Source organism: Carya illinoinensis, chromosome 2 (assembly GCF_018687715.1).
Source record: "Carya illinoinensis cultivar Pawnee chromosome 2, C.illinoinensisPawnee_v1, whole genome shotgun sequence".
NCBI classification, from domain to species: domain Eukaryota; kingdom Viridiplantae; phylum Streptophyta; class Magnoliopsida; order Fagales; family Juglandaceae; genus Carya; species Carya illinoinensis.
The window spans coordinates 32,654,232-32,677,881 of record NC_056753.1 but is presented as its reverse complement, the minus strand read 5'-3'; the positions used below and the strand labels follow the sequence as shown (position 1 = coordinate 32,677,881).

General features: G+C 35.0%; 2 protein-coding genes across 9 annotated transcripts; one reads left to right on the top strand and one right to left on the bottom strand.

Moving 5' to 3' along the window:
- Nucleotides 1–4,454: 4,454 nt before the first annotated feature.
- On the top strand, nucleotides 4,455–13,804 carry LOC122301030 (probable CoA ligase CCL8). 7 transcript variants are annotated; one of them, XR_006240122.1, is made up of 18 exons: nucleotides 4,455–4,955; nucleotides 5,984–6,153; nucleotides 6,427–6,639; nucleotides 6,842–7,031; nucleotides 7,149–7,237; nucleotides 7,692–7,761; nucleotides 7,922–7,974; nucleotides 8,142–8,249; nucleotides 8,671–8,769; nucleotides 9,334–9,426; nucleotides 9,552–9,629; nucleotides 9,965–10,069; nucleotides 10,809–10,899; nucleotides 11,386–11,459; nucleotides 11,647–11,826; nucleotides 12,247–12,300; nucleotides 12,421–12,536; nucleotides 13,228–13,804. XR_006240122.1 is itself a non-coding variant. In XM_043112088.1 (17 exons), the coding sequence occupies exons 1-17, from the start codon at nucleotides 4,826–4,828 to the stop codon at nucleotides 12,463–12,465; spliced, it is 1,842 nt and encodes a 613-aa protein (XP_042968022.1). In that variant the 5' UTR covers nucleotides 4,455–4,825; the 3' UTR covers nucleotides 12,466–12,853. The 7 variants fall into 7 exon arrangements, 4 of the variants coding, with proteins under 4 accessions (XP_042968022.1, XP_042968025.1, XP_042968023.1 ...); XR_006240121.1 differs by lacking the exon at nucleotides 13,228–13,804 and adding an exon at nucleotides 12,775–12,966; XR_006240120.1 differs by lacking the exon at nucleotides 13,228–13,804 and adding an exon at nucleotides 12,737–12,966.
- Nucleotides 13,805–17,175: 3,371 nt separating this feature from the next.
- Nucleotides 17,176–21,062, bottom strand: LOC122301029 (transcription factor bHLH68-like). 2 transcript variants are annotated; one of them, XM_043112087.1, is made up of 7 exons: nucleotides 20,629–21,062; nucleotides 19,975–20,250; nucleotides 19,758–19,832; nucleotides 19,398–19,463; nucleotides 19,129–19,194; nucleotides 18,917–18,973; nucleotides 17,176–17,963 (listed from the first exon to the last, which is right to left on the bottom strand). In XM_043112087.1, the coding sequence occupies exons 1-7, from the start codon at nucleotides 20,644–20,646 to the stop codon at nucleotides 17,823–17,825; spliced, it is 699 nt and encodes a 232-aa protein (XP_042968021.1). In that variant the 5' UTR covers nucleotides 20,647–21,062; the 3' UTR covers nucleotides 17,176–17,822. The 2 variants fall into 2 exon arrangements, with proteins under 2 accessions (XP_042968021.1, XP_042968020.1); XM_043112086.1 differs by having other exon boundaries at nucleotides 19,975–20,302; nucleotides 20,629–21,057.
- Between the last annotated feature and the right edge of the window lie 2,588 nt (nucleotides 21,063–23,650).

Sequence of the window (23,650 nt, the reverse complement as noted above, 5' to 3'; positions counted from 1 at the left end):
TATGACGAATGTCTTGCATTATCGGTTGAGTCATCCAATCTGGATTGTGTGATTCTGCATTTGCTGCCATAAGAGTGTTCAAGGAATCACCTGCAATGATTAGATTTTGTATATTTGCCTCCTTTGCAGCTTTAAGTCCAATAAGTAATGTTGTAGCCTCTCCTTGATTAGGATTTGTGTTGTGTATGAAGCTGGTTTGAATAAAGTCGATATCCCCCTCATCTTTCCTACAGATTGCAGCAACAGTACTTCCATTTTCTCTTACTGCTACGTCAAATGTTAAGATGTGATGATCTTTTGGAATAGAAAGGCTGTTGTTAATCGTAACATTATCCCAAGCTTCACAATGTTCTTTATGAATTTTGAGTGTTTGAGAAATGAACATTTCAAGATCAGGTGTAATAGCATCATGGACAACTTTATTCCTAAGAAACCAGATACTATCCATGGCAACAAGTGCAAAAATCTGGAAAGAATGCTCTTCATTTTGGAAAATGCCTAGTGTTTTGTTAGGACTTAGAATACATTCAATCCAATGATTCATTGTCTCCGCCAGATTGGAGATATTAAGAGGCCAGGGGGATTGCCTCCAAAGCATCCTAGTAAAGCTACAATTCAGAAAGAGGTGCTCTTGACTTTCTATTCCTGTTTGACATATGGGGCAAATGCAATCATCACTATCAATAGGGAAAAAATTCTTTAGCAGCTCTTTGGTTTGAATTATGTTGCTAAGAATTTTTCAGCATAAGTATTTCAGCCTATCTTGGACTTTCAGTTTCCAAAGATTTTTCCAAGTATTTGAGGGAATGGAATTGATTGTAGTATCAGAATTTGAAGTGATTGCAGCATAGGCTGATTTAACACTAAACTTCCCCGAAGAATGGTGAATCCAAATGAGTTTATCATCAACATTTTGATAATTGTATTGGGCCAAAGAGATTTTTAAGATTTCATTCACTGAGTCTTGATTAAAAAGAGCTTGGAGTAAAATGGTATTCCAACTTCTAGGATTTTCCATCATGAGTTCAGAAACTTTGAGAGTGGGATCTTTTTGAATGGTCTCATCTCTCGGTTGTGGGGTAAAATTTGGCATAGTAGAGATCCAAGGGTCATTCCAGACATTCACCCTTACTCCATTGTTTATTTGAAAACACAAGCTTTTTTGCAAGAACTCTTTTTGCTTAAGAATACCTTTCCATATCCATGAATCATTTTGCTTTTGATGGGTAGAGAAGAAAGAATTTTGTCTAACATATTTTTATTTTAGCATTTTACTCCAAAGACTTTCCTTTCCTTGAATAAGAAGCCAGCCAATTTTTGCTAAAAAAGCTTTGTTGAAGTTTTGAGTTAGATGAAGGCCTAAACCTCCCATGGTTTTTGGTTGACAAATCGATTTCCAGGATTTTGGTGTGAAATTATGAGCTTTTTCTAAAGGAAAACCCCACCAAAATTTCATGAATTCTCTATCCAGGCCTTTTGTAACACTCTTTGGGATTGAAATAGTAGCCATGAAGTAAGAAGGGATAGTACTAGCCACTGTTCTGATTAAGGTAGTACGCCCAGCTTGAGAAAGAATCTTTGCTTTCCATCCCCCGAGTTTTTGTGTTATTTTATGCTGGATGTCCTGAAATGAGACTTTTTTTGAGATTCCAAAAGTTAAAGGGAGGCCCAGGTATTTGATATTGGTTGGTGTTTGCTTGAAGTCAAAAATATTTTTAATTTCCATCTTGTGCCTAGGAAGGGTATTGCCACTAAAAGTAATTGAGGATTTATTCACATGAATTCTTTGCCCTGACCATTGGGAGTAAGTGTGAAGACAATCTTTGACGTTATTTGCATTGATGCTCGAAGCTTTTCCAAACAGGATAAGGTCATCACCAAAAAGCAGATGAGTGAGGGCAAGATTATTTCTGCTTATTGTGATACCTTTGATCTGACCTAAATTCTCTTTTCTATTTATCAGTCTAAACAAAACCTCAGTTCCTAAGATAAAGAGAAAGGGTGATAATGGGTCTCCTTGACGTAATCCTCAACTAGGTTTTATGAAACCTCTTGGTTCACCATTGATAAGAATGGAATAAGAAACTGTTATTATGCATTCTTTTATCCAGTTCACCCATATGGGAAGAAAACTCAGATTTTCCATCATTTTTAGAATGAAGGTCCATTCCATAAGGTCAAAGGCTTTTTCCATGTCAATCTTTATGGCCATTAATCCCTGCTTCCCTTTTTTTTTTTCCTGAGATGGTGGAAAATTTCTTGAGCGATGATAGTGTTTTCTTGAATGGTACGGCCTGGAACAAAGACCGTTTAATGAGGAGATATAATCTTCGGAAGGATCTTCTTTAGTCTGTTTTCTAATATCTTTGCAATAACCTTATAGCAAACATTTGAAAGACTAATCGGTTTGTATTGATGGACAGTTTTTGGATTGTTTGTCTTTGGAATGAGGGCAATATGAGTGTGGTTCATTTCTTTCAAGAGTCTTCCATTCATAAAGAAGTTACGAATAGCTTCATTAAAGTCATTTTTAATGATCTCCCAATAGTGTTTATAGAAGAACTTGGTAAAACCGTCAGGTCCTGGAGCTTTTCCAGAAGGGATTTGTTTAATGGTGGCAAAAATTTCATCATCAGACGGAAATTCACACAGGAAGTTATTTTCTTGGTCCGTGATCTTTTCAGGGAAAAGGTTATGAATGTCATCATTTAGTTCAAAGTTTGTGGTTTTGTAGACATCTTTAAAGTAATCAATGATGGTTGCTTGTATGAAACTAGGACCACTAGTCCAATTGTTTGGTCCAATCTTGAGTGAATCAACGGTGTTTCTCCTTCTAGGAATGGTGGTTGTGAGATGAAAAAATTTGGTATTTAGGTCTGTTGTGGTCAGCCAGTATTGTCTTGATTTTTGCTTCCAGAGGATTTCTTCTCTTTTTAAAAGCTCATTCAGTTTGGCCTTTACGTTATCTTCCACCATTCTATTATGAGGGTTTGGGTCTTTGTCTTGAATGTTTGAGAGGGTTACTGTGCCTCCTTTATTGAAGATTGGATGTGACCAAAGTGATGTCTATTCCAGTTAGTCAATACTTTTTGAACCACTTTCAGTTTTTTTGTGAAAATGAAGCTGGGGGTGCCATTTATGAAAGTGTTCCAAGCTTTTCTAATAACCATATGATTAGTATGATCTCGTGACCAGAATTCCTCGAATTTAAAGGTTGATTTATGAAGATTGTTTTCCGAAGTATCCAAAAGAATAGGAGCATGATCCGAGGCACTTATAGGCAAATGTTTGATGGTTGCATTGGGAAATAAATCTAACCACTGATTATTAACAATCCCCCTATCTAGGATTTCTCTTATATGTCCATTCCCACCTCGAATTTAAAGGTTGATTTATATTATATAAATCTAATAACCATTGATGGTTGCATTGAACACATTGATTTTATTTCTGATTGAAGTTTTAAATATAATTATAGTACACACCTGATGGCTGATAGACCCTGAATTCTCTCTACAGACTACTGAATGTTTAGTCTTCTTCCATTCTCACTGCATAAATTTGATTGACATATTCAAGTGCACTGTGCGACTTTTGCCTAAGCACTGTACTTACTTTTCTAGCCCTCTTTCAGAGAATTTTGAATTAAGTGATATTTGAGAAGAAAATTATAAAAAATTTTAGATGAGATGGTTTGTGTTTTCAAACAAGTCCTTAGTCATTTCGAGCCCCCAAGTTTATTTGCTGCTCTAACTTTGAACCCTATCAAAAAATTATTAGTGTGCTGCTGTTCATCTGTTACTCTCAATGGCATGTGAATGGCGAGCATGATGGAAATTTGGATACCAGACCATTGTTCAAGTATAATTGGCTGTAAAAAATTATATTCTTTTCTATATATTATTCTTGCTTATTTTTATCAAATAAAGAAAGAAAGAAAAAAAAAAAAGAGTAGTTCTTGTGCATTTCCTGAATTCACATCAGTCACTAGGTACTTGCCTTCTTTTTTTTTCTCCAAGAAATTTCCCTTTACTTTGCAAGAGCTCTTCTTGGCGACATTTTCTTTCTGTATTTTGTTTCAAATGAGCAAGACACTATTATACTAATTAATATATCAACAAGACGAAAATACAATGATCCAAAAGATAAAAGGGACATTTTCGTAACGTAGTGGTTTTTGTATGGCAGCTGATAGGAGAATGTCACTCTAAGCCCACGTGGAGAAATTTCTCGGAAACTCCCAAAAAGCAACTTAAAATGCCACTGACACCACAAGATCGTTACTAATTCAAATGCTCCAATCAAAACACGCCATTTGTATATTATCTATAGTCCAATCACATTTCAAAGCACGTACCAAAATAAAAAGATGTAATTAGTCCAATCTATGTCAAAAAGACACTCACATCGAATACAACCTTACAATAAATAAAAAAACAGTAGTCCGGTTTGTAACGCCGAGGAGTCATAAAAGATTCCAAGAGCAAATAAAATACACTGTTTTGTCTTAACATACTCAACTTCTACTCGTTAAATTAAGAAAAGCACTCAATGCTGTTTACTTTTCTGAATCGGCCATTGCCATTTTGCATTTACAGCCATTAAAGGATTGCATAAAACCCCCTATCAAGCTTCAGAAAAGAAAACTTTGAAAGACAAACCCATACCGTTGCGGTGCACTGCAGGTGGTTGAATTGATGAAAAACAGAGGATCACATGCACCGACCCGCCCCGCAACCAGAACACAAAACAGGCACACCTAAATTTTGTGGCGCCACAATTATTATTCTCATCCACTGCCCGTTCCACACCTACTTCAATCCCAATGAGTCCATCCTCATTTAAGTCCGTTAACTACCACTTGTTTAGGCCTCCTTTTACTCTGTCTTTCGGTTCTTTGCTGAGGAAGCTGACGACACCTCTTGCTTGTGTCTATCCATCCCGGTTGTATTCGTGTGAGTGTCGATGTTGCTCTCTCCTAGTTTTTTATTTATTTTTATTTTTATTTTTTATTGTTTGGGAATCCCGTGTTTGGTTGTTGAGAATAAAAATGGGGAGATAAAGTATATAAAGAGTCTGTTTTGGGTATTACGCTTTGTGCTCGATGAAATGACTGACTAATTGTCCTGGACTTTTTGGAGGTTTTTTTTTTAGCTGGTTCGATTGTTGAAGCTGTGTTCTCTTCTCATTTTTGTAATGCGTTCATCGGAAACCAAACAGAGCACATGAAATGTTTGCATGCTTGCATATGTAGGTGATTCATGTGTGATGTTGTTGTTCAGTGAAAGTGATTTTGGAATGCGATGGTAGCGATTTGACTTGATTGATATTGGTCTTTTTAGTTAGATGTTCTTGCATGTAACCAGAAGTTCTGTCGTTTTCAGTTTTTTGTGCTTTTCTTTTTTAAATTCAACCACGCTCCATGCGATCAATTAAGTTTCTCTTCTTTCAAATGATACCATCATTCCTTTAATTTCGTTGAATCCTTGATGCAGATGGGGAATTGAATTCCTTTCCCTTATTTTTGCCCTTTTATTGAAGGGCTCCACTGTGTTTTAAATATCATTTAAAAGCACGAACCAACCGTCTTCAATCAAATGTGTTGATTCGCAATTACCATACCATCAAATTATGATGATGATTAAGAATTTAAAGTTGTCCTACTCTGGACCTTGATTCATTATTCTATCATAAACAATGGGGCCATTCTATTTTTCTGGGTCCAAAAGTTTTCTATGGCTTCTATTTCGCATGATGTATGAAATTAAGATCATATTAATATATGTCTGAATTTGATTTTTATAAGAATTCCTTGAAATTGAAATGGGGTATTATGATGGAAACAATGTGCCCATGGTTCTCTTTAAGAAACTACAACTCCCTGTTTTGTGCTGGGTTTTTGGTTGCAAGGGCTAATGGGTTTGGAGAAACATTAAGATATTAAAAAAGATATTAACAATATGCTCTTTGTTCTATTCTACAGCATCAAGTTCTGGTACATTAATGGAGGTAGTCAAAGAAGTTGTCAAGCAAGGTTCTGCGGCTGGTGATGGTGTAGCTATTAGAGCTGATAAGCGAAGTTACAGCTACGTACAACTCATTTCCTCGGCATTGAAGATATCTAATATTTTAAGCAGTAATGACTTAAAAACTGTGAGTAAGAAGTTCAAGTACAATTCTATATATCTCATCCTTGGGTATGTGACGTTTATTGTGAATTGGAAGCACTCTGGAAGTTCTATAGGAATGCAACTATTCTATTACACTGATCCCATATTAGTAATTGAAGTAAAAGAATTCCTCAAGTTTGGCTCACTGGATTTTGGCAATATTCTTTTTAATTACCCAATAAAGAGATTAATATTAAATTGTCTGTCATACTCATCATTATTCTATACTCATCTATTATTATTGATTGGTTATCAGGGCTACAAAGAAAGCAAATATGAAGAGTCTTCTCTCTCTGTTGATGGTGTGGGAGAACTTGGACATCTTCGTGGAGCTCGAATAGGAATTGTGGCCAAACCTTCAGCTGAGTTTGTTGCTGGAATGCTAGGGATCTGGTTGAGCGGAGGTGTTGCTGTTCCGCTTGCACTCTCCTACCCTGAGGCTGAGCTGCTACATGTGATGAATGATTCGGTGTGTCCTAGAATGTTTTAAAAAAATTTGTAAATGATTGTGCCAAAGATTACCAACATCACTTATCGTCCAGATCAATAAAATGCAGGAAGAAGTTTTAATTCCTGCCAGCCTCCATCTTTCATTTGGAATTTTTCTGGTTTGTTTCTTGTTGGATTTATTATAGACTTGCTCTTGTTGAATTCGTGCATGTTTTTGACAGGATGTTTCCATGGTACTAAGTACTGAGGATCATCATGAGTTTCTGCAAGAAGTTGCATCAAAATGTGCTGCTAGATTTTCTCTTATTCCACCCCTTCCGAGTGTTTCTTCACAGAAAAATGCATCTGATCATCCACAACCTGGAGAAATAGATGAACATGGAATTTTTCAGGGGAATATTAAGAGCTCAAGTAAGATGGTGATGCACCTTTTGAGCAGTTATAGATCCTAGTAATATCCATGCATGATCGAGGATGATATTTTCTTTCAAAATCTTATCTACTACTTCGTCACTTCCAATGGTGCAGGTGAGGATCCGGCTCTGATTGTATACACAAGTGGTACAACAGGTAAACCCAAAGGAGTTGTTCACACGCACAGAGGCATCACTGCACAGGTATGCACACCATGTAGCACTTAAGTTTTAATGTGCTTTAAAACCCTTCAGTCTGTAATAAACTACTATGCTTTGTGTGAAAAAACATGTGGTTTTCAGGTGACATATATCTGACCATGCTTGTCTATGTAGCTTTATTGGTTTATGGCATCTATATTTATTTCTAAGTTAATGTCAAATAAAAACTATTTAGTTTTAGACGTCTGTCCAATTTGAGGCCTTTTGTTGTTGTTAATTGTTATTCTGAGTGTTTGATCTGAATGTTTTACATTAGGATGATGAATGGTATCTATTAACTTCTACCTACTATTGACAAACTTAAGAATTAATGCAAAATTGCCTTAACAAAGCTGTTACATAAATATGCAATAATTCCTTCTTCTTCTTCTTTTTGTTACCTGTGGTATTTTGTTTTTAATTTTGCATTAATGTTTGTTGTGATGTTGAGTTTCAGGTACAAACGTTGAAAGAAGCTTGGGGTTATACATCGGATGACCGGTTTTTGCATTGCCTACCGCTACATCATATCCCTCATATTTATATACTTCAGATTACAAAACCGTGTTAGTTTTTCATGTCATTGCAGCTTGTGCATATGACTTTAATGGCTTCTGTAATGCTGCTATATGAAACATGATTTTGGGAATTCTTCAGTGTTGCAGTGATCCTTAACTTATTATATACATGTTCATGGGCTTTTTAATGCTTTACTAGCCCCTCTCTATGCGGGTTCAACGGTAATCTATCCTACATTAGGTTTCTGCCATATCCATGATTAATACCTTTTCCTTGCCCTTTTTTCCTTCACTTAGAATTGCTGTTTGCTGCTTTCCATCCACACTAACGATTAAAGTTCACTTTTGCACTACTTTGAGTTGTAATATATCTGGCTGTGTTATTGAAGGTTGAGTTCATGCCAAAATTTAGTGTAAGGGGAATTTGGCAGAGATGGTGTGAGTCATATCCAATCAAGGGGACTAGGGCCGATGATGCCATAACTGTGTTTACAGGAGTAAGTCTGGTCTTGATCTTAAGCATGCATATGTAAATAATGGTCACTTTTTACAATGCCGTTACTATCCCTGTGTACCTTTCCTGGATGCGGTGCATTATATTAGTTGCCTACTGCTTGATAGTTATTTTGTTTGCATCCTTCAATCACCTATTATTTACTTGGCTGGACCATTTTATGTACCTTTTGAAGTTGCAAATTTATGATTTCGCTGCAAATTAGCTGTGATGTAATGCCTGGGATTATGTAGAATCATTGGGCATTATAAGATAAACATATGATGGGGAGAGAGAAATCATAATCATAATACCTTCTGAAGTGTCATGTTAGTGATATTGTCAAAGTTAAGAGTCGATATAGTAAAAATGATTTTATAATATGTAGGTTCCTTACTTATCAAAACAAAAAAAAAAAAATGTAGGTTCCAACTATGTACACTCGATTGATACAAGGTTATGAAGCGATGGATCCAGAGGTACAAGCTGCTTCCGCCTCTGCAGCAAGGCAGTTGCGGCTTATGGTAGGTAGAAAGGATGCTTTATGGGGTGCAACTTAAAGAATCAATTCAAATTGTAACCATAAATATTTTGTTTCATGATTGACTTCCTACACTTTATAAAATTTTAGACTGTGCCAATCAGAAAATGAAGTTTCTTCTTCAACACACAAACATGTTTTAACCCCAAAATACTCTTTCAAGTTTCATCTCGCCCAAAAGAATTTTCACCTAATCACTTGTCAAAAAAATTTCACCTAATTCATCAGCGGATCCCTATGCTTTCACTAAGACCCAAAAAATAAAAACCGGTTTTACAAAACCCCCATTTAAACTCTTACAAAATGTTTATACTTTAAGTCGATCCCACCACTTTCAAACACGCATCTCAAGAATTTTTCTTTCCAAATCTTTTCAATGGACCCACCACTCTCACCCTCACGAGCAAAAACACGTCAGAAATTTTTTCTCAGAATTCCCAAAATTTGTTATGAATTCTCTCTCTCTCTCTCTCTCTCTCTCTCTCTCTCTCTCTCTCTCTCTCTCTCTCTCTCTCTCTCTCTCTCTCTCTCGGTTTTTCTTTCCCAGATGTGTGGCTCCTCGGCACTTCCTCAACCTGTCATGCAACAATGGCAAACAATCACCGGACATCGCCTGTTGGAACGATATGGCATGACTGAAGTAAGTAATCTAGTTTAGTCCCCTTTTTTCTTCTTCCAGTATATCCATTAACTTTATGAAGAAGCATATATGCTGTGCTTAATCATAAATTATGCTGCTTATTATTGATTGTTTGATGTTCTTAGTTTGTCATGGCAATATCAAATCCTTTAAGAGGTATGCGGAAGGCTGGCACGGTTGGCAAACCACTTCCTGGTGTGCAGGTTTGTGAACCTCTTTTTTTTTTTGGGGGGGGGGGGGGGGGGGGGGGGGGGGGGGGCTGGAGGATGTTAGTTTATGTTAATTGCTGAGTGGATACTATATTATATATTATAACCAAAGAACAGAAACAATCATTTTAAGGTTTTCAAATTTACACATTTATGAATAACAACATAAACATCCTGGTGTTCATTTTTTCTATATCTCAGATTTTTTGTATTTTAAAAGGAATTGTATTTCTTACAAGAATACAAGTGAATATGAAATATATTGATGTCTGTTGATTGTTTTTTCTCTTTGGACTGTCTCATCAGCAACTTTTTTGCATTTGTGATAGGTCAAGATTCTACCAGAGGATAAGAATGGAGATGATATAGATGGGGTGGGTGAGCTTTGCGTTAAAAGCCCTTCATTGTTTAAGGGATATTGGAAACTTCCTGAGGTATTTATCTGACATTTTTTAATATTTTCTGCCCTAATTCATTCCTAATTGTTTAGTAGATGATGATGATTTATTTATTCAAAAGTCCATTTAGGATAATGAGTATCGTTTCATCTTTTTTCAATTGAGTGGTAAGTTACACACCCAGTGGATCCACCCCATGACCGCACCCTCCACCCTACTCATACGGGCTATGGGAGGAGAAGGTATCGTTTAAGTTGGAGCTCATTCACACAGCTTCTTGCCCATGTCTATTCTGTCTTTACAATAATACACAGTATACACTATATTTGAACATTCAATTACTTACCTAAAGTGTTATTTTTTTGTTTTTTTATCAGATTCATTCTTACTACTTAAACAGAAAAGTACATGTTCTTTGACTTTTATAAATCTGTATGCTTTTTTTTTTTTTTTTGGTTGATTTTTTCCCCTGTGGAAGTCTAAATCTAATCAGTGTGATGTCATATGCCCTATGTGCTACAGTGCTCATAAGTCTGATTAATGCTTTAGAGTTGGGTATATGATCATATTATCATAGTTTTTGACGCTAATGTAGAAGTTTTACTGACTAGATAACCTATAGCCTAGACGTCATGCCACCTCAGAGTTTTATTCTACACGTCTGTGAGATCATTTGAATGGATTAGAGGATAAAATATGGTTTAGCACCCTAGGAGTTTTAACGACAATGAAATATGAGTTGTGCCTCATGCAAGTTCTCTTTGGTGCTGTATAGGTAACTAAGGAATCATTTATTGACGGTGGCTTCTTTAGGACTGGAGATGCTGGTAAAGTGGATGAAGATGGATACTATGTCATTTTGGGGCGTAAGAAAATATTATTTTCTTTTCAATTTTCATCTCACAGATTATGCATGGGACAGGCTTTTTAGTTGAGATCTAATGATTTTTTTATTGCTTTGGTAAGTAAAAGGAGTACTTTAATTTCCAAGATAGCCATCGGCACACATGGGTCCTCTTTTTCTTAGTAATTAGAGGAAGGAAGGAGTTGATAAGACCCAAGAGATGCTTGATACTTTTTTTTTTGGTCCAATGCAGTGCGTGTGCAGTATAGTCATGGGCCTGGTACTGATGAAAAATGAACACAAATGTTGCCTCTTTTAGCTCAGCATAAAATATGCACAAAGCCACTTCCCTTTCCCATCCTACATTGAATATGACTTTCATGTGAATTGCAGTTGAAACACCTATTATTTTTTATATGTTATGGGATCCACTTGCAGTTTTGTATATTATTTCCATAAACCAGAGATTAGTGTATGAGCTGCAATATTTCTTGTGTGTGAATATCAGGTACAAGTGCTGATATTATGAAGGTTGGCGGATACAAATTATCTGCTCTAGAAATTGAATCAGTCATTTTGGAGGCACGTAGTTCTCATCCTCTTTGGTCTTATACTGTAGTCCTGAATGTCCATTTTCTTTCATCATCACATATTACTATTTGTTTGTCTGGAGTTCTTAACTCTTGATTAAAAACTTACAAAAGCGGAAGAAAATTGAGAAGTGATTGAATAAATCAAGTGACAATCACGATGACAAACTCTTGTGCAGCATCCAGCTGTCACAGAATGTTGTGTGTTGGGCTTACCAGACAAAGATTACGGAGAAGCTGTCTGTGCAATTATTGTGCCTGATGCAAACACAAAGAAAATACAGGAGGAAAATTTGAAACCTGCGGTAACCTTGGAGGAACTCTGCTCTTGGGCTAAAGAAAAACTTGCACCATACAAGGTATCATGGCATGCCTAACCATCTTTCACTACTCCCCTCCTTCATATGGATATATCAAGCAAGGAAAATTCTACGTACCAAATCCATTCTTATCCCACTATGATGGGGTGGTAGTGCCCATCAAACTTTGAATTCTTTTTAAAAAAATAAGAGAAGATTCCAGGTTGATGGACAATGCCACATTTACAAAGTAGAATGAAAGTGAGATACTGGTGTAGTTAATAGCATTACTCAATTTGATTTGATTGGCAACCACGTCCTTAATGCCAGGTGGTATGTGATCATATTGTACCTCTTCAGAAGTAGAGACAACTTGATTTGGATTTTGATGCGTAAATATGTCTTATATATTATTCAATTACATCTACTAGATTTAAATGACATGCCTTTCTGTTAGCTGATTCTTTAAACTCTCTCCAGCTACCAACCCGCTTGTTCCTATGGGAGGCGCTGCCTCGTAATGCTATGGGAAAGGTGAATTGCTTTCACATTGTTGTTTTGCAATAGAAGAAAATAGTCTCATTTCCATATCTTTCCATGAAAGGGTTTTGTAACAATTTTATTGTTAAGACTTCCCTTAATGTTTGATTCCAGGTGAATAAAAAAGAGTTGAAGAAACTGCTGGCAGCCGAGCAGTAAACGAATATAGACTGGAGATCATAAATCATGCATATCACATTCGGTTTTCGGATTCAGTTATTTACAAGAAGGTGATCATTAATTATAAGAATAATCTTGAACAGATAAGAAACCTCAGTGAAGATGCAGATAAAATAGAAATATATGCTTTTTATACCATATATTTGATTCCAGAATAGGTTTTCTTTTTAGTTTTTTGCTCAGCTTTAATGTTATGTCTTCCATAATGGCCTAACTTCACCACCCACAACTCTTTGGTTCTTCTAATCAGCACAATGAAATTGCACCTTTTGGACTTGTGGATAGTAGGTGCCAGAATTATAGTAGAGGCGATTGCTGCATCGCAAAGGCATGGATAAATACCATTCAGTGGTCATGTTTCCAAGCTTGTATGCATTCCATGATCATTTGGTTCTTCGCTCTCATTTCATGCAATTCCACGACTTACTGCAAGAAGATGTTGAACAATTGAGTCTCTGCAAAAGTATAGAGCTTGACTCCTATGGCGTGGCATCCCAACTATTTCACGTATTTTTATTAAATGAAAATTAGTCTTATAAAATCAAATTATTCACTCCCTATTTGTGTTATTATTAAATAAAAATTAAATAGATTTTGTCATTAATGAAAAATGATATATGTAATTAAATTACCAATAAATTTAAAATATTTTAAAATAAGTTAAGAAACCTAACCGTTTATACCGCGGACTATGGCAATGCAATGCATAATGCATACATGATACATAATGTGGAATTTCAGGAAATATCGATCAAAAGGAGGCCCGTTAGCTACAAGGCTGACTCTAGACGGGCCTTGTTCAGTAGCGGATGCTTGGTCCAGCTTCCCCCCATTGTGGGCTTGTACCAGCTTTATTTTCAAAGGATTGCTGGGTGCCCTCTCAGGTACACAAATTTTAAGCAGTGATCCGACTCTGGTCAGCTCTTGCGTAAGGGCCAGCGTCATGCTAAATTTAAGATCCCATGGATCTTGTCGTAGACTTCTCAATCTAATTGCTAAAAATTATGGCAACGTACTTGTATTTTTTAATGTTTTTGTTGTTAGGATTTTTAGTGAGAATGAGATAGATGCGTAAAGTGAGTCTCACCATATTTAATACTCTCAAAAAATGTGTTTATAATTATAAATATTACGAGACTCATTTTATGAATTTATATATATCTCTTATATTCTAGATCAAAACTCAATGAAACTCGAATCCATGACTAATTATTTTCTCATTCTCAAGCAGTAATTATTAATACAACGTTGAAAGAATAATAATTTGAAATGGCTTAATGTCATTCAAGTTAACAAAATTCTCTCTCCTTTTTATTTATTTATTTATTTATTAGCACTTAAAGGGATTTGAACCTTAAATTTGAGAAGAGCACACCCCAGAGTAAGACTTTTACCACTTAGCCAACTTTAGGAGTTGTTCAAGCTAGAGCACGCAAGACTAATGTTTACAGCCATGACATCACTTTCCTCATGCATGAGTTCCAATTATTTTTTGGAAAACACTGGGTGCACGTGTGATGGTACAGGCACCCATGCCCTAACTCTTATTTTCTTATAAGAACAATGATAAACACATATCACTTTTCACAACATCACTTTTTTTAAAATATCTTATAAAAGTAACAGTTACATCACTTAATAAAAATATCATTATTTTAAAACATATGTTATGAAATATGTTGTAAAATATTTTGTGTGGATATAATCACTCGTTAGTTTAATACTAGTGCATGTGCTTTTCAAGGACTACGACCCTCTAAGAAGTTATGAGCTTTCCATTTCACAATGAGTAATGTTATATACAATCATAAATTATGCAAGCATTATGCACTCTTTTTAAAAAATAGTAAAGTTCACTATTAAGAAATTAATTTTTTCCTGTAAGTCCTATATTAATTCACTTTTTTTAGAAGAAATATGTGGCGCTTGCGTACTTTATAACTACAAATATTATTTCTCTTCAGTTATATTGTGCTCCTTTAAATAGAATCATAAAAAAATTATAGAAAATCATATCAAGGTCTCTTCGCAATTCTAAGTTATTGTCTGATTTTATATGTACTCTTATTTCTCTTGGCACTTGATACCCTAAATTTTGAGTAAAAATTCGAATAATTTTATTTTAAGAAAACCATCTTGGAAAAACAATATAGCTAGGATTCTGATGCTATATATAACGTCAGGCTTACGATGGTGCCACAGGCCGAATCGAGGAGCGTAGGAGAGGGCGAGCGCGGGCCACATATACTCTAGTGTAGTCTACACAAAAGTGGCTCCGGAAAGGCCCGGCCAATGGGGTCCAGATAAGCATGCACATTGATGCAGCATAATAAGTTGTCTGGCAATGAGTCTCTAGCTAGCTCTAATGCATGCATGCTTCATTGCATTATCCGACTTTTCCAGTAAGAAAAACTGGCTGAGGAAAAAACAACAAGGAGTACTACAGCTATGATGAGTTCTCACAGAAAGTTCCTCGCTAACATGAAAAAGGAATATTGCAGCAAGAAGATTGAAAACAACACAACCTCACGTAAAAGCATACGTGTGTTGTTTTATTCATGCAGGGTTTTGTGGAATCATGATGCAGGGATTCCTACATGACCTCCTTTCCCAGCTTTGACAATAGTAATAATAATAGTAAAAGGTCTTTCTCTGAGTGTTCATACACACACACACACACACATATATATTACATGTATGTATGTATGTATGTATGTATGTATATGTATATGTATACAGCCCTAGTCATATGAGCTCGTCATACATCATATATGCAGAAGAATCGAATCAATATAACGGCGGGGAGGGATGCAACAAAGATATTAAGGAGATCATAGACTAGACTACCTGAGGTTCAAACTAGAGTTTTATACCTAATCTGTTGAAAAAGGGAAAGGCAAAGTGGGCATGCATGCATATAACCAGCTCAAAGAATAAAACTCAGAACGGTACTCAAGGTTGCAACTTCTGTCTTAAAGCAAGCATCTCCAACTTGAAGGAATTAGAACTAAATAAAGTTGCAAACACATGCAAGAAGCATCTAGCAGTATTTTTCTTACATCGTTAATGCCTAGTATCTTCTCTTATCTTTTCCAACATCTAGAGATGATCTTTTTGCTTGCCGAGTCTTCTTCAAATTCTTGTTCGGACTTGATCTCAAGTGGGAGATACAGATGCATAATGATAAATTGAGGCCTACAGTACTATTTATTTTTCATTTAATGTTATCCCAAATAGACATATAGAAGAATTTAGTTGCATGTGCACTTTATGTGTTTAGTTGTCTCTCTTTCACTTGAAATACTCAAATTTAGACAACAACTTGAGGCGATTTTTTTCTTATAGTAAGTGTATGTTTGGGATTGCGGTGAGAAATATAACTTATAACTTTGATGCTTATAGCTTATAATTTAAATAACAAGTTCTATTATTAAAAAGTCATTTACTGTTTGGTAACCATATTTCTAAAGTACTTTTGAATTTTGTAATATTATTATTTTTAAATATACAGTTATTTGCAGGAACTTTTCGATAAAAGTTTCAATTTGGTGCTTTTTAAAAAAATAGATTTTCAGCTTTTTTAAGTGATTAAAGTATATTTTATAAATTTACCAAACATATCATTTTTTCTTTAAAAAAGTTTTTAAACATTTAAAAACACTTTTTAAGCTTTCAAACTCAATTCTAAAGAGACTCTAAGCATATATACTTAACCAATTCCTTCGGCTTTTATTGGTTACTTCCCGAAGAATAATAAAAATAATTATATTTCAAAGCTTTCACATTAAATATCCATATACGTGGCATGATTTAATTCAGAAGATAAATTTTAAATTTTAAATCTTACAAATGAAATCATATCATATGAATGGTGTTTAATGTAAAAGCTTTCAAATAACACTTCTGATCATTCATTATAATTAAATATACTTGAGAAAGACCGAGATCTAACTAGCTAGCTAGGACTCATGTGATCATTTTTTCATTTGATTAATAACCACGATCGAAGGTTTTAAGTTATAAAAAGATTGCTAACTGTGTCTAGAACTCCATTAATGAGCGATTTAATGATCAAAAGTTAATAATACTTGGTAACTACGCACGAGATCTTGTTTAATTTTGAGTTTAAGTATAAAAGTTTGTTATTGATCAGAGATTTGGTTTTCTGGATGCCTGGTCAATCGCTGATAATTACGAAGGTTCTTGTAATCTATATATAGGCCCGACGTACGTTATGTTTACACAATAAACTTGACACAACAATTTTTTTTTTCTTTATCAAAGCTAATTAAATTAATAGCTAGCCCACTATGTTCGATCAAGGCTCAAAATTTTTGTATCCTTTTCTTTAATCTCTGTTAGATTCTAGGGAGTTTCTATTTAATTTCTGTGAAAAAAATAAGAACAGAAATCTTATGTCTAGACATCTTTTTTTTTTTTTTTTAATCTGATTCTTGCTAGCTAGCTAGCTAGTTCCCGATCTGATCTTAAACTATTTTTTGGTCCTATATCATTTAAAGATGATGATTTTATTCCAGTACTAATTAAATAATTAATTAAGGAACTATTCACTTTATGCTGATGGACTATATATATACATGAGTACGATATATACTTTTCCAGCTTCGCATTCATGGAAGAAATTAATTAAAAAATGAATAATATAACATATAAAAGAAATCAATGGAGTAAGAGCAAGATCAGGTCATTGATCTAATTCCAACAAAGAGTAATAATACATAAAGATCATTGATCTAATTCCAACAAAGAGTAATAATACATAAAGTTATGAATTGTGCAAATGTCGCGCACTCGTTTTGAAAAAGAGTGGGGTCTACGATTAAAAAGTTAGTTTTTTTTTTTTATGTAGATTCCATATCAATTCATTTTTTTCAAAAAGACTGCGCGACGCTTGCACAACCACAACTGTAAATATCATTTCTCTTCTAACAAAATACCGACTGAGAATTCCGCATTCCCGAAGCCTATTATATATATAGCTTGTATCCTATATATATTATACAATATGGCTTCAACTTCAAGGAAAATTAAGATACTAGCTATATATATAGCTTAATCGTCTGAAATTAGAGATTACACTGGAAATTAAGTGTTTACTGGAAGTAGCTAGTACTGCTAAAGTACTGAGTTAACTCTTGGCGCGAATGTAAAATTAATGCATAGCATTACGAGAAGTACGCAGCCTTAGATTATTGGAGGCCGACTAACTTCGCATGATGTTATATCATTAATTCCACGTTAATTATAATTAAGCTCAATGCATGCATGCATGCATGCACCAGGTACACGTGCGTACGCTTCCTATATATCTGATCTCAAAACCCACTGCCGAAAGTCGGAGCCCAATAATCAGCACCATTCTCACTTCCTACGTGCTGGGTGCAAGACATAGGAACCAAGCACAACCCTCTACTCCTTAGGTCCTTTGGCTGATTAATTAGATGATCTTGGGTATCCTGCATGCAGATCATATCATCAACATATAAAAGAATTATATATTAATGTTGAGAGTCCCGATCGATATTGGCGATACGTACATAGGTCTTAATTAACAGGGATATTAATTTCCAGTTCTTGATCTCTTCTTTTATGTTTAACTAGCCATTCTGTTTTGTAAATAAAAAAAATCTAAGGACTTAAGTTATGTATCTTGGGCACCAATTTATGCGAAAGTTCCGTGCATGCAATCAATTGGATATGCTAATAATGACATGTAAGATGCTAGATAAACTCTAAAAGAACAGTTAGTCAAAATCAAATGAAGAGGAAACTGATGATCATAATTTCAGGAGACAGGTTAATTTTATATCAAACGAAAGAATATTGACTGGTTAGCAGCTCCCAGCTGCTTCGTTTTCAGGCAGCAATTCACCAGCTATATGGGCCAAAAAGGGGGAGGCCAGGTCATGTAAGTAGTATTTTCTATATTTTTTTTCTCTAGCCTTTCATGATTCTAAAGTAATTAGGCAGCCACAAATGATACTTTTATTCAACCTTTGTTAATAAAGTAAGTTTTCTAAAGGTGAGGACCTTGTTCTTTCAACGCTTTTTTTTAATGGATATTTAAGTTCATAATTAAGATGCTTTCCAATGGCAAAGCCTCCTCTACTTGCTTTTGAGGAGGGTGTTGGATCCAATAAAGCATGCTGCTACAATTAAATATACAATTTCTTTCTCCTTGAACCTAACACAAATTTTCTCTCATCATTTTTGTATGATAATAAAGACTTCATGTCACATGATATGCTTTCTGAAATATGTGCCTGGCTAGCTAGCTACTTTGTCTGTGCGTGTATGTATGGGTGTGGGGATGCGAGTTTGTCTGTGCGTGCGTCCATGAGAGAGAGATAGAGAGTTTTAGTTAGGCTTTTGGGAAAATGGAAAATGGTAAACATATACGAGTACTTACACACTGCTGGTTCGTCGGGTCTTTTGATGTATTGCCCAAGTAAGGGGAGCTGAGAGCCTGCATTCCGGGCAGAGAGAATAAAATTTATAACTTCCATAACTAAAGAATGTATAGGAAAAGCAATATTAATAATTGAAACTTTAACTGCATGCTCTCACTGTTTCTGAGTCGCAGCTTTCAGAGTATAAAATAATATGAAGAAGGAACATCACCTCAATTTGACCCAGAAGGAATCTGATATACCCCATTGCTTCTAACAAAACAGAAGCAGTGTCAGTCTGCAAAAGGGAAACACACCACAACACCGCAAGTCATCTTTACGATCTTTAACTTTAATGTGAAAAAAGAAACCCAAAAGAAAAGAGAGGAAAAAAAAAAACAGAGAAGCAATAAGAGCAATTTGAAATCATGTATAAGGAAAAGTTCTCTCTTTACATTGTGTTCAGGACGTGGCTAAAGGGTGTGTTGACGTTTGTTTTACCTTTCCGAATGGGGAAACTAGCTGGTGAAGTGCTGTTATTTTATCACCTAGCTTCTCCTTTCTCACCTGCTTGACAATAAACACGAGGGAAACTACAATATCACTTTGCTTTGTTAAACTATCTAGTAGGAGGGATGTAAATGTAGTAGCTATCATTCCATGCATGTTGTTTTCTTATCATCTTTCTTCTTCTCCTCTTTTTTTTTCTCCCTCCGTATGCTGATGGATGGTTATAACCACTTACAAGCAGAAGAATAAAACATGCGCGCTTAAGAAAATTGGCAATCAAGAAATTTGACACACACAGGCACAAGAATTTACACAAACAGACACACACACACATGACAGTGACATCGTCACCTTAAGAGGTGGTTGGCTTGAAGGGGAATGAATCCTAGCCTTCTTAAATATCCCACCGGCGGTTGTGCTAGCACTCTAGTGAAAGGAAGAAACAGATCAGAAAATATGGTTCGGTAAATCGATTTGTAGTACTCTTAGTGCCAAGAAAAATATAGTACTCTTAGTAATGGATTATAAATAAGTTTTACAGAAAAAGAATCAAACAAATCTCTCTTACCTCAGATGGATGATCTGGATGTTGATTTCTGCCTTTCACCTTGTTATAAGAGAAGTCAAATATATGGTTATTAGTGGAACTAGTGACATATGACCTCGGGGAAGAAACTGGCATGATCTGTGACCAAGCTGATGATCTAGGTGCGTGAAATTCTTCCTCTCCATGACCGTAGAAGTTGTTGTTTTGGGAAACCTCTTGCTTTAGAATTACATCAAGAACAGGTACCCTTGGAGACGGATTTAAGATTTGCTCCTCCCAATTTTCTAACTTTTTATTCTGCAAATAACTCAGACCAAACCTTTCGTCATCGCCTGCCGAAAATTTTGCTCTGGATCATAACAATCACTAGTTAAAATGAAACTCATCCCCAAATCATTTCATTACATAAATCAAAACCTAAGAACTGAAGCTTGATAAGCAGAAGAATAAATAGTAAGCGCTGAGTGAAACACGAGCTGTCTCTGGATCAAAAACCCATGAAAGTCAAAAGTTTTTACGTTTAGCAAAAACTTGAGAACATAATCATTCCTTCATGCATATTTTAATAAAAAGTCCTACCAAATCATATAAGAACTAATTAAGGGGATTTACACATGATGATAACAAACAAGCAGAAATTCAAGGGGAGAGAGATAGAGGGGGCCGGGGGTTTACAATTGCAGTTGGCTCCATGGCTGCTGAGGCTCTTGGTTATCTGCCAAAGGATTTAAAGAAAGTGAAGAAGATCCAAGCGCATATTGAGGAAAGAGAGATGGTGGATGAATGCTCCACCAGTTAGGGTTTCCGGCCATCATTTGCTGTGCTACTGTTGGCCGTCTGTAAAACACTTCAATCGATGCCCAGCTTCAAGAGAACTATAAAAGAAGGAAAAAAATTCCTTTACTTTCCCTTCCTTCTTTTGCTCTTTTAATAACTTTCTTTCCTCACTTTGTCATCTTTCCTAGTATGTGCACCAAACAAGCCTTTGAAAAAGCATTGAGAGTGCTAGCTGTTTGCTGTGTTGAAGAAACTAAAGTAGTTTTGATCTTTTAAGATTTTTTTATAGAGGTGGGGTTCAGAAACGCTTTGCATATGTTTCCTCCTTATATAATTTGCTTTCTCGTTTCATGTATTTAGTATTTCGATCTTATTCCCTAGCTAGCTGCTTTTGCTTTTTTATAAAGCGGGACAGGAAAGCTGGTGGGCAGTGTTTTCAGCCATTAACTAATGGTATGGTATGTAGGAGATATGCTTCCTTGATTTAGGGTTGTACGCAGTACCTTGGAATTTTTTTGGGGTTTCGTTAATTGGGTAGGGTTAGGATTTAATATTATATTATTATTAGTATTTTCCTTTCTGAGCATGAGTCCTAATGATGTTGAGAATTGAGATCAAGAGCATGCATGATCATCATGTACTGCTGTCTTTATTTGATATATATCCTGGTGCGATGATTCTCTCAAAGAAACTTTTAACAAAAACACAAAATCCAAGTACGTAGCATAATAGTACTGAAGTAGCTAGAAAGCAAGAACTCGCAATTCAGATCATCATATATATATATATATATATATCATTATTATTTTAGATTCTGATTTATTTGAAATGTCAAGTTTATATATAAATAAGAGGTGACTTTTATCTCATGCATAAAGTTCTAGGCTCCCTTTAATGATTAACAGAACTTAACAGATCATAATATATAGAATAATAGAAATAGCGTTCAAATTCGATCGGGTCCACGTACGTACGTAGACTGAAACTATGGAAAATTGGGTGGGGGGGAACTTAATTTCTAACGTTTCCATTAGTAATGATGATGACGACAGAATACATGCAAATTTAAAGCATCCCGGCCCTAATTCATTGAGCTGTGATAAGGCAAAAAACTAATATTACATGAGCGACTAACAGCAACGTAATACCCATTCATGCTAAGCTTGCTCATGATATTCATGAGGTGATTTGAGAGCTTAATTATTAGAGAGAGAGAGAGAGAGATCAGAGAGAGAGAGAGAGAGAGAGAGTAGAACATTCTTTGATTTCTTGGAAGATATTATTTAGGAAACTACTGATCTAGCTAGCTAATCGATAGTGTTGGTAAAAGTGTATGATCATCACTTTTCAGGATTTTAATGCTGATCATTATTCATTAGAAAGATCAATTGCAAGTACTGCTTCGTCACGCGCGCGCAAGCCCACTAGCTAGCTAAGCTCTAAAAAGAATAATTTCCATTTAATTTCCTTCCTTTCGCATATAATATAGTGATTTGATCATCAACATGGTGCGATTAATTATATAATTAATATTAAAAACCCATTAATTTAATTAACTATATATATATATATACGTTCACTATCTATACAGATATTTGTTAGCGCATGCAAAAGCCGCTAGCTAGCTTGATCATCATGTCAACTCTGGCCTCCTCCATATTAATCTTCATGCATGGATGCATGCTTTTCACACTAACATATATCTTTAATTTACTGAGGGCATGCATTTCTACGTAAAAATTAGAGCAGGCAACAAATTATTCAGAATCGTGGGTTTTTTTCTTTTAATTGTAATAAAAATAAAATTTAATACCATTGGTTGACTGACCAACTATTTAAATAAATATAAAATTTAAGAAACCAACAGTCTTACGTGGACCGACAGCACCACAGCTTAAACGATATTCATAGTTCGCTGACTTTAATTTGGTTATGTGGATCAAAGGAAAATGGAAATTAAGCACAAGTTAAATGAGCAATCATGCATGATTGTGGTGTGTGTTGTTGTGTGCGTTAGTGGCATGCATGGCCACATTGTGACCACAATTTCTTTTTTCTGATCATCCTTTATATGTACGGAGAGGATCTGATGAAGGCAACTTTTTCAAAGGTTAAATTTAAAATACTACCCTTAACCTTTTTCGCTTTTTTATGCTTTCTTTTTCCAATCAAAACTAGATATTTAAATTTGATAAAAAAAAAAAAAAAAAGTGAAATATATAAAATTTGAACATTTTTTTAAAAAAAAAAACTTCGGATATATTAATCAATAATCAATATATGCATAGATCCAAGCTTTAATTCTTCTTACAAATAAAATTAAATACTTTAGACACAAAAAGAATATATAAAAATAAACTCACAAGTCGATGTGATTTAATGTAATACATCATATTATAAAATAGATCTAACAAATTTTATAAAATCATATCAATTTATTAATTTACTTTAATATTTTTTTTTATGTATGTAGCCATTCTCAATAAAGAAACATGCCCATAAGTAGTAGAGATGAATAATGATCATTAACTTTATCTATATGGTTTGTTTCTAAGTATAATGCTCGATCGGGTTCATGAAGAAACAAAATCACCGAAATAATAATCCTTTGGTATTCCTGATCAAAACCCGCGACTTCTTTTCGACCCCCCTTTGACCATTAAAATCAAGAGAAATACTTTTTGCAGTCGGCAGATGCAGTCGGCGTGCAGTCGACTGTAAAAAAAAAATTAATACGATACCTACATGAAAAAAAAAAATTATTTTTATAACTTTTTATAATTCATGTAGGTACCCTTGAATATAAAAAAAAAAAAAAAATTATAATTTTTTTTTATTCATTCTGTACAGCCGACTACACGCCGACTGCATCTGGCGACTGTATGTAACAAAGCCCTAAAATCAAATGCTTGGAACAAAA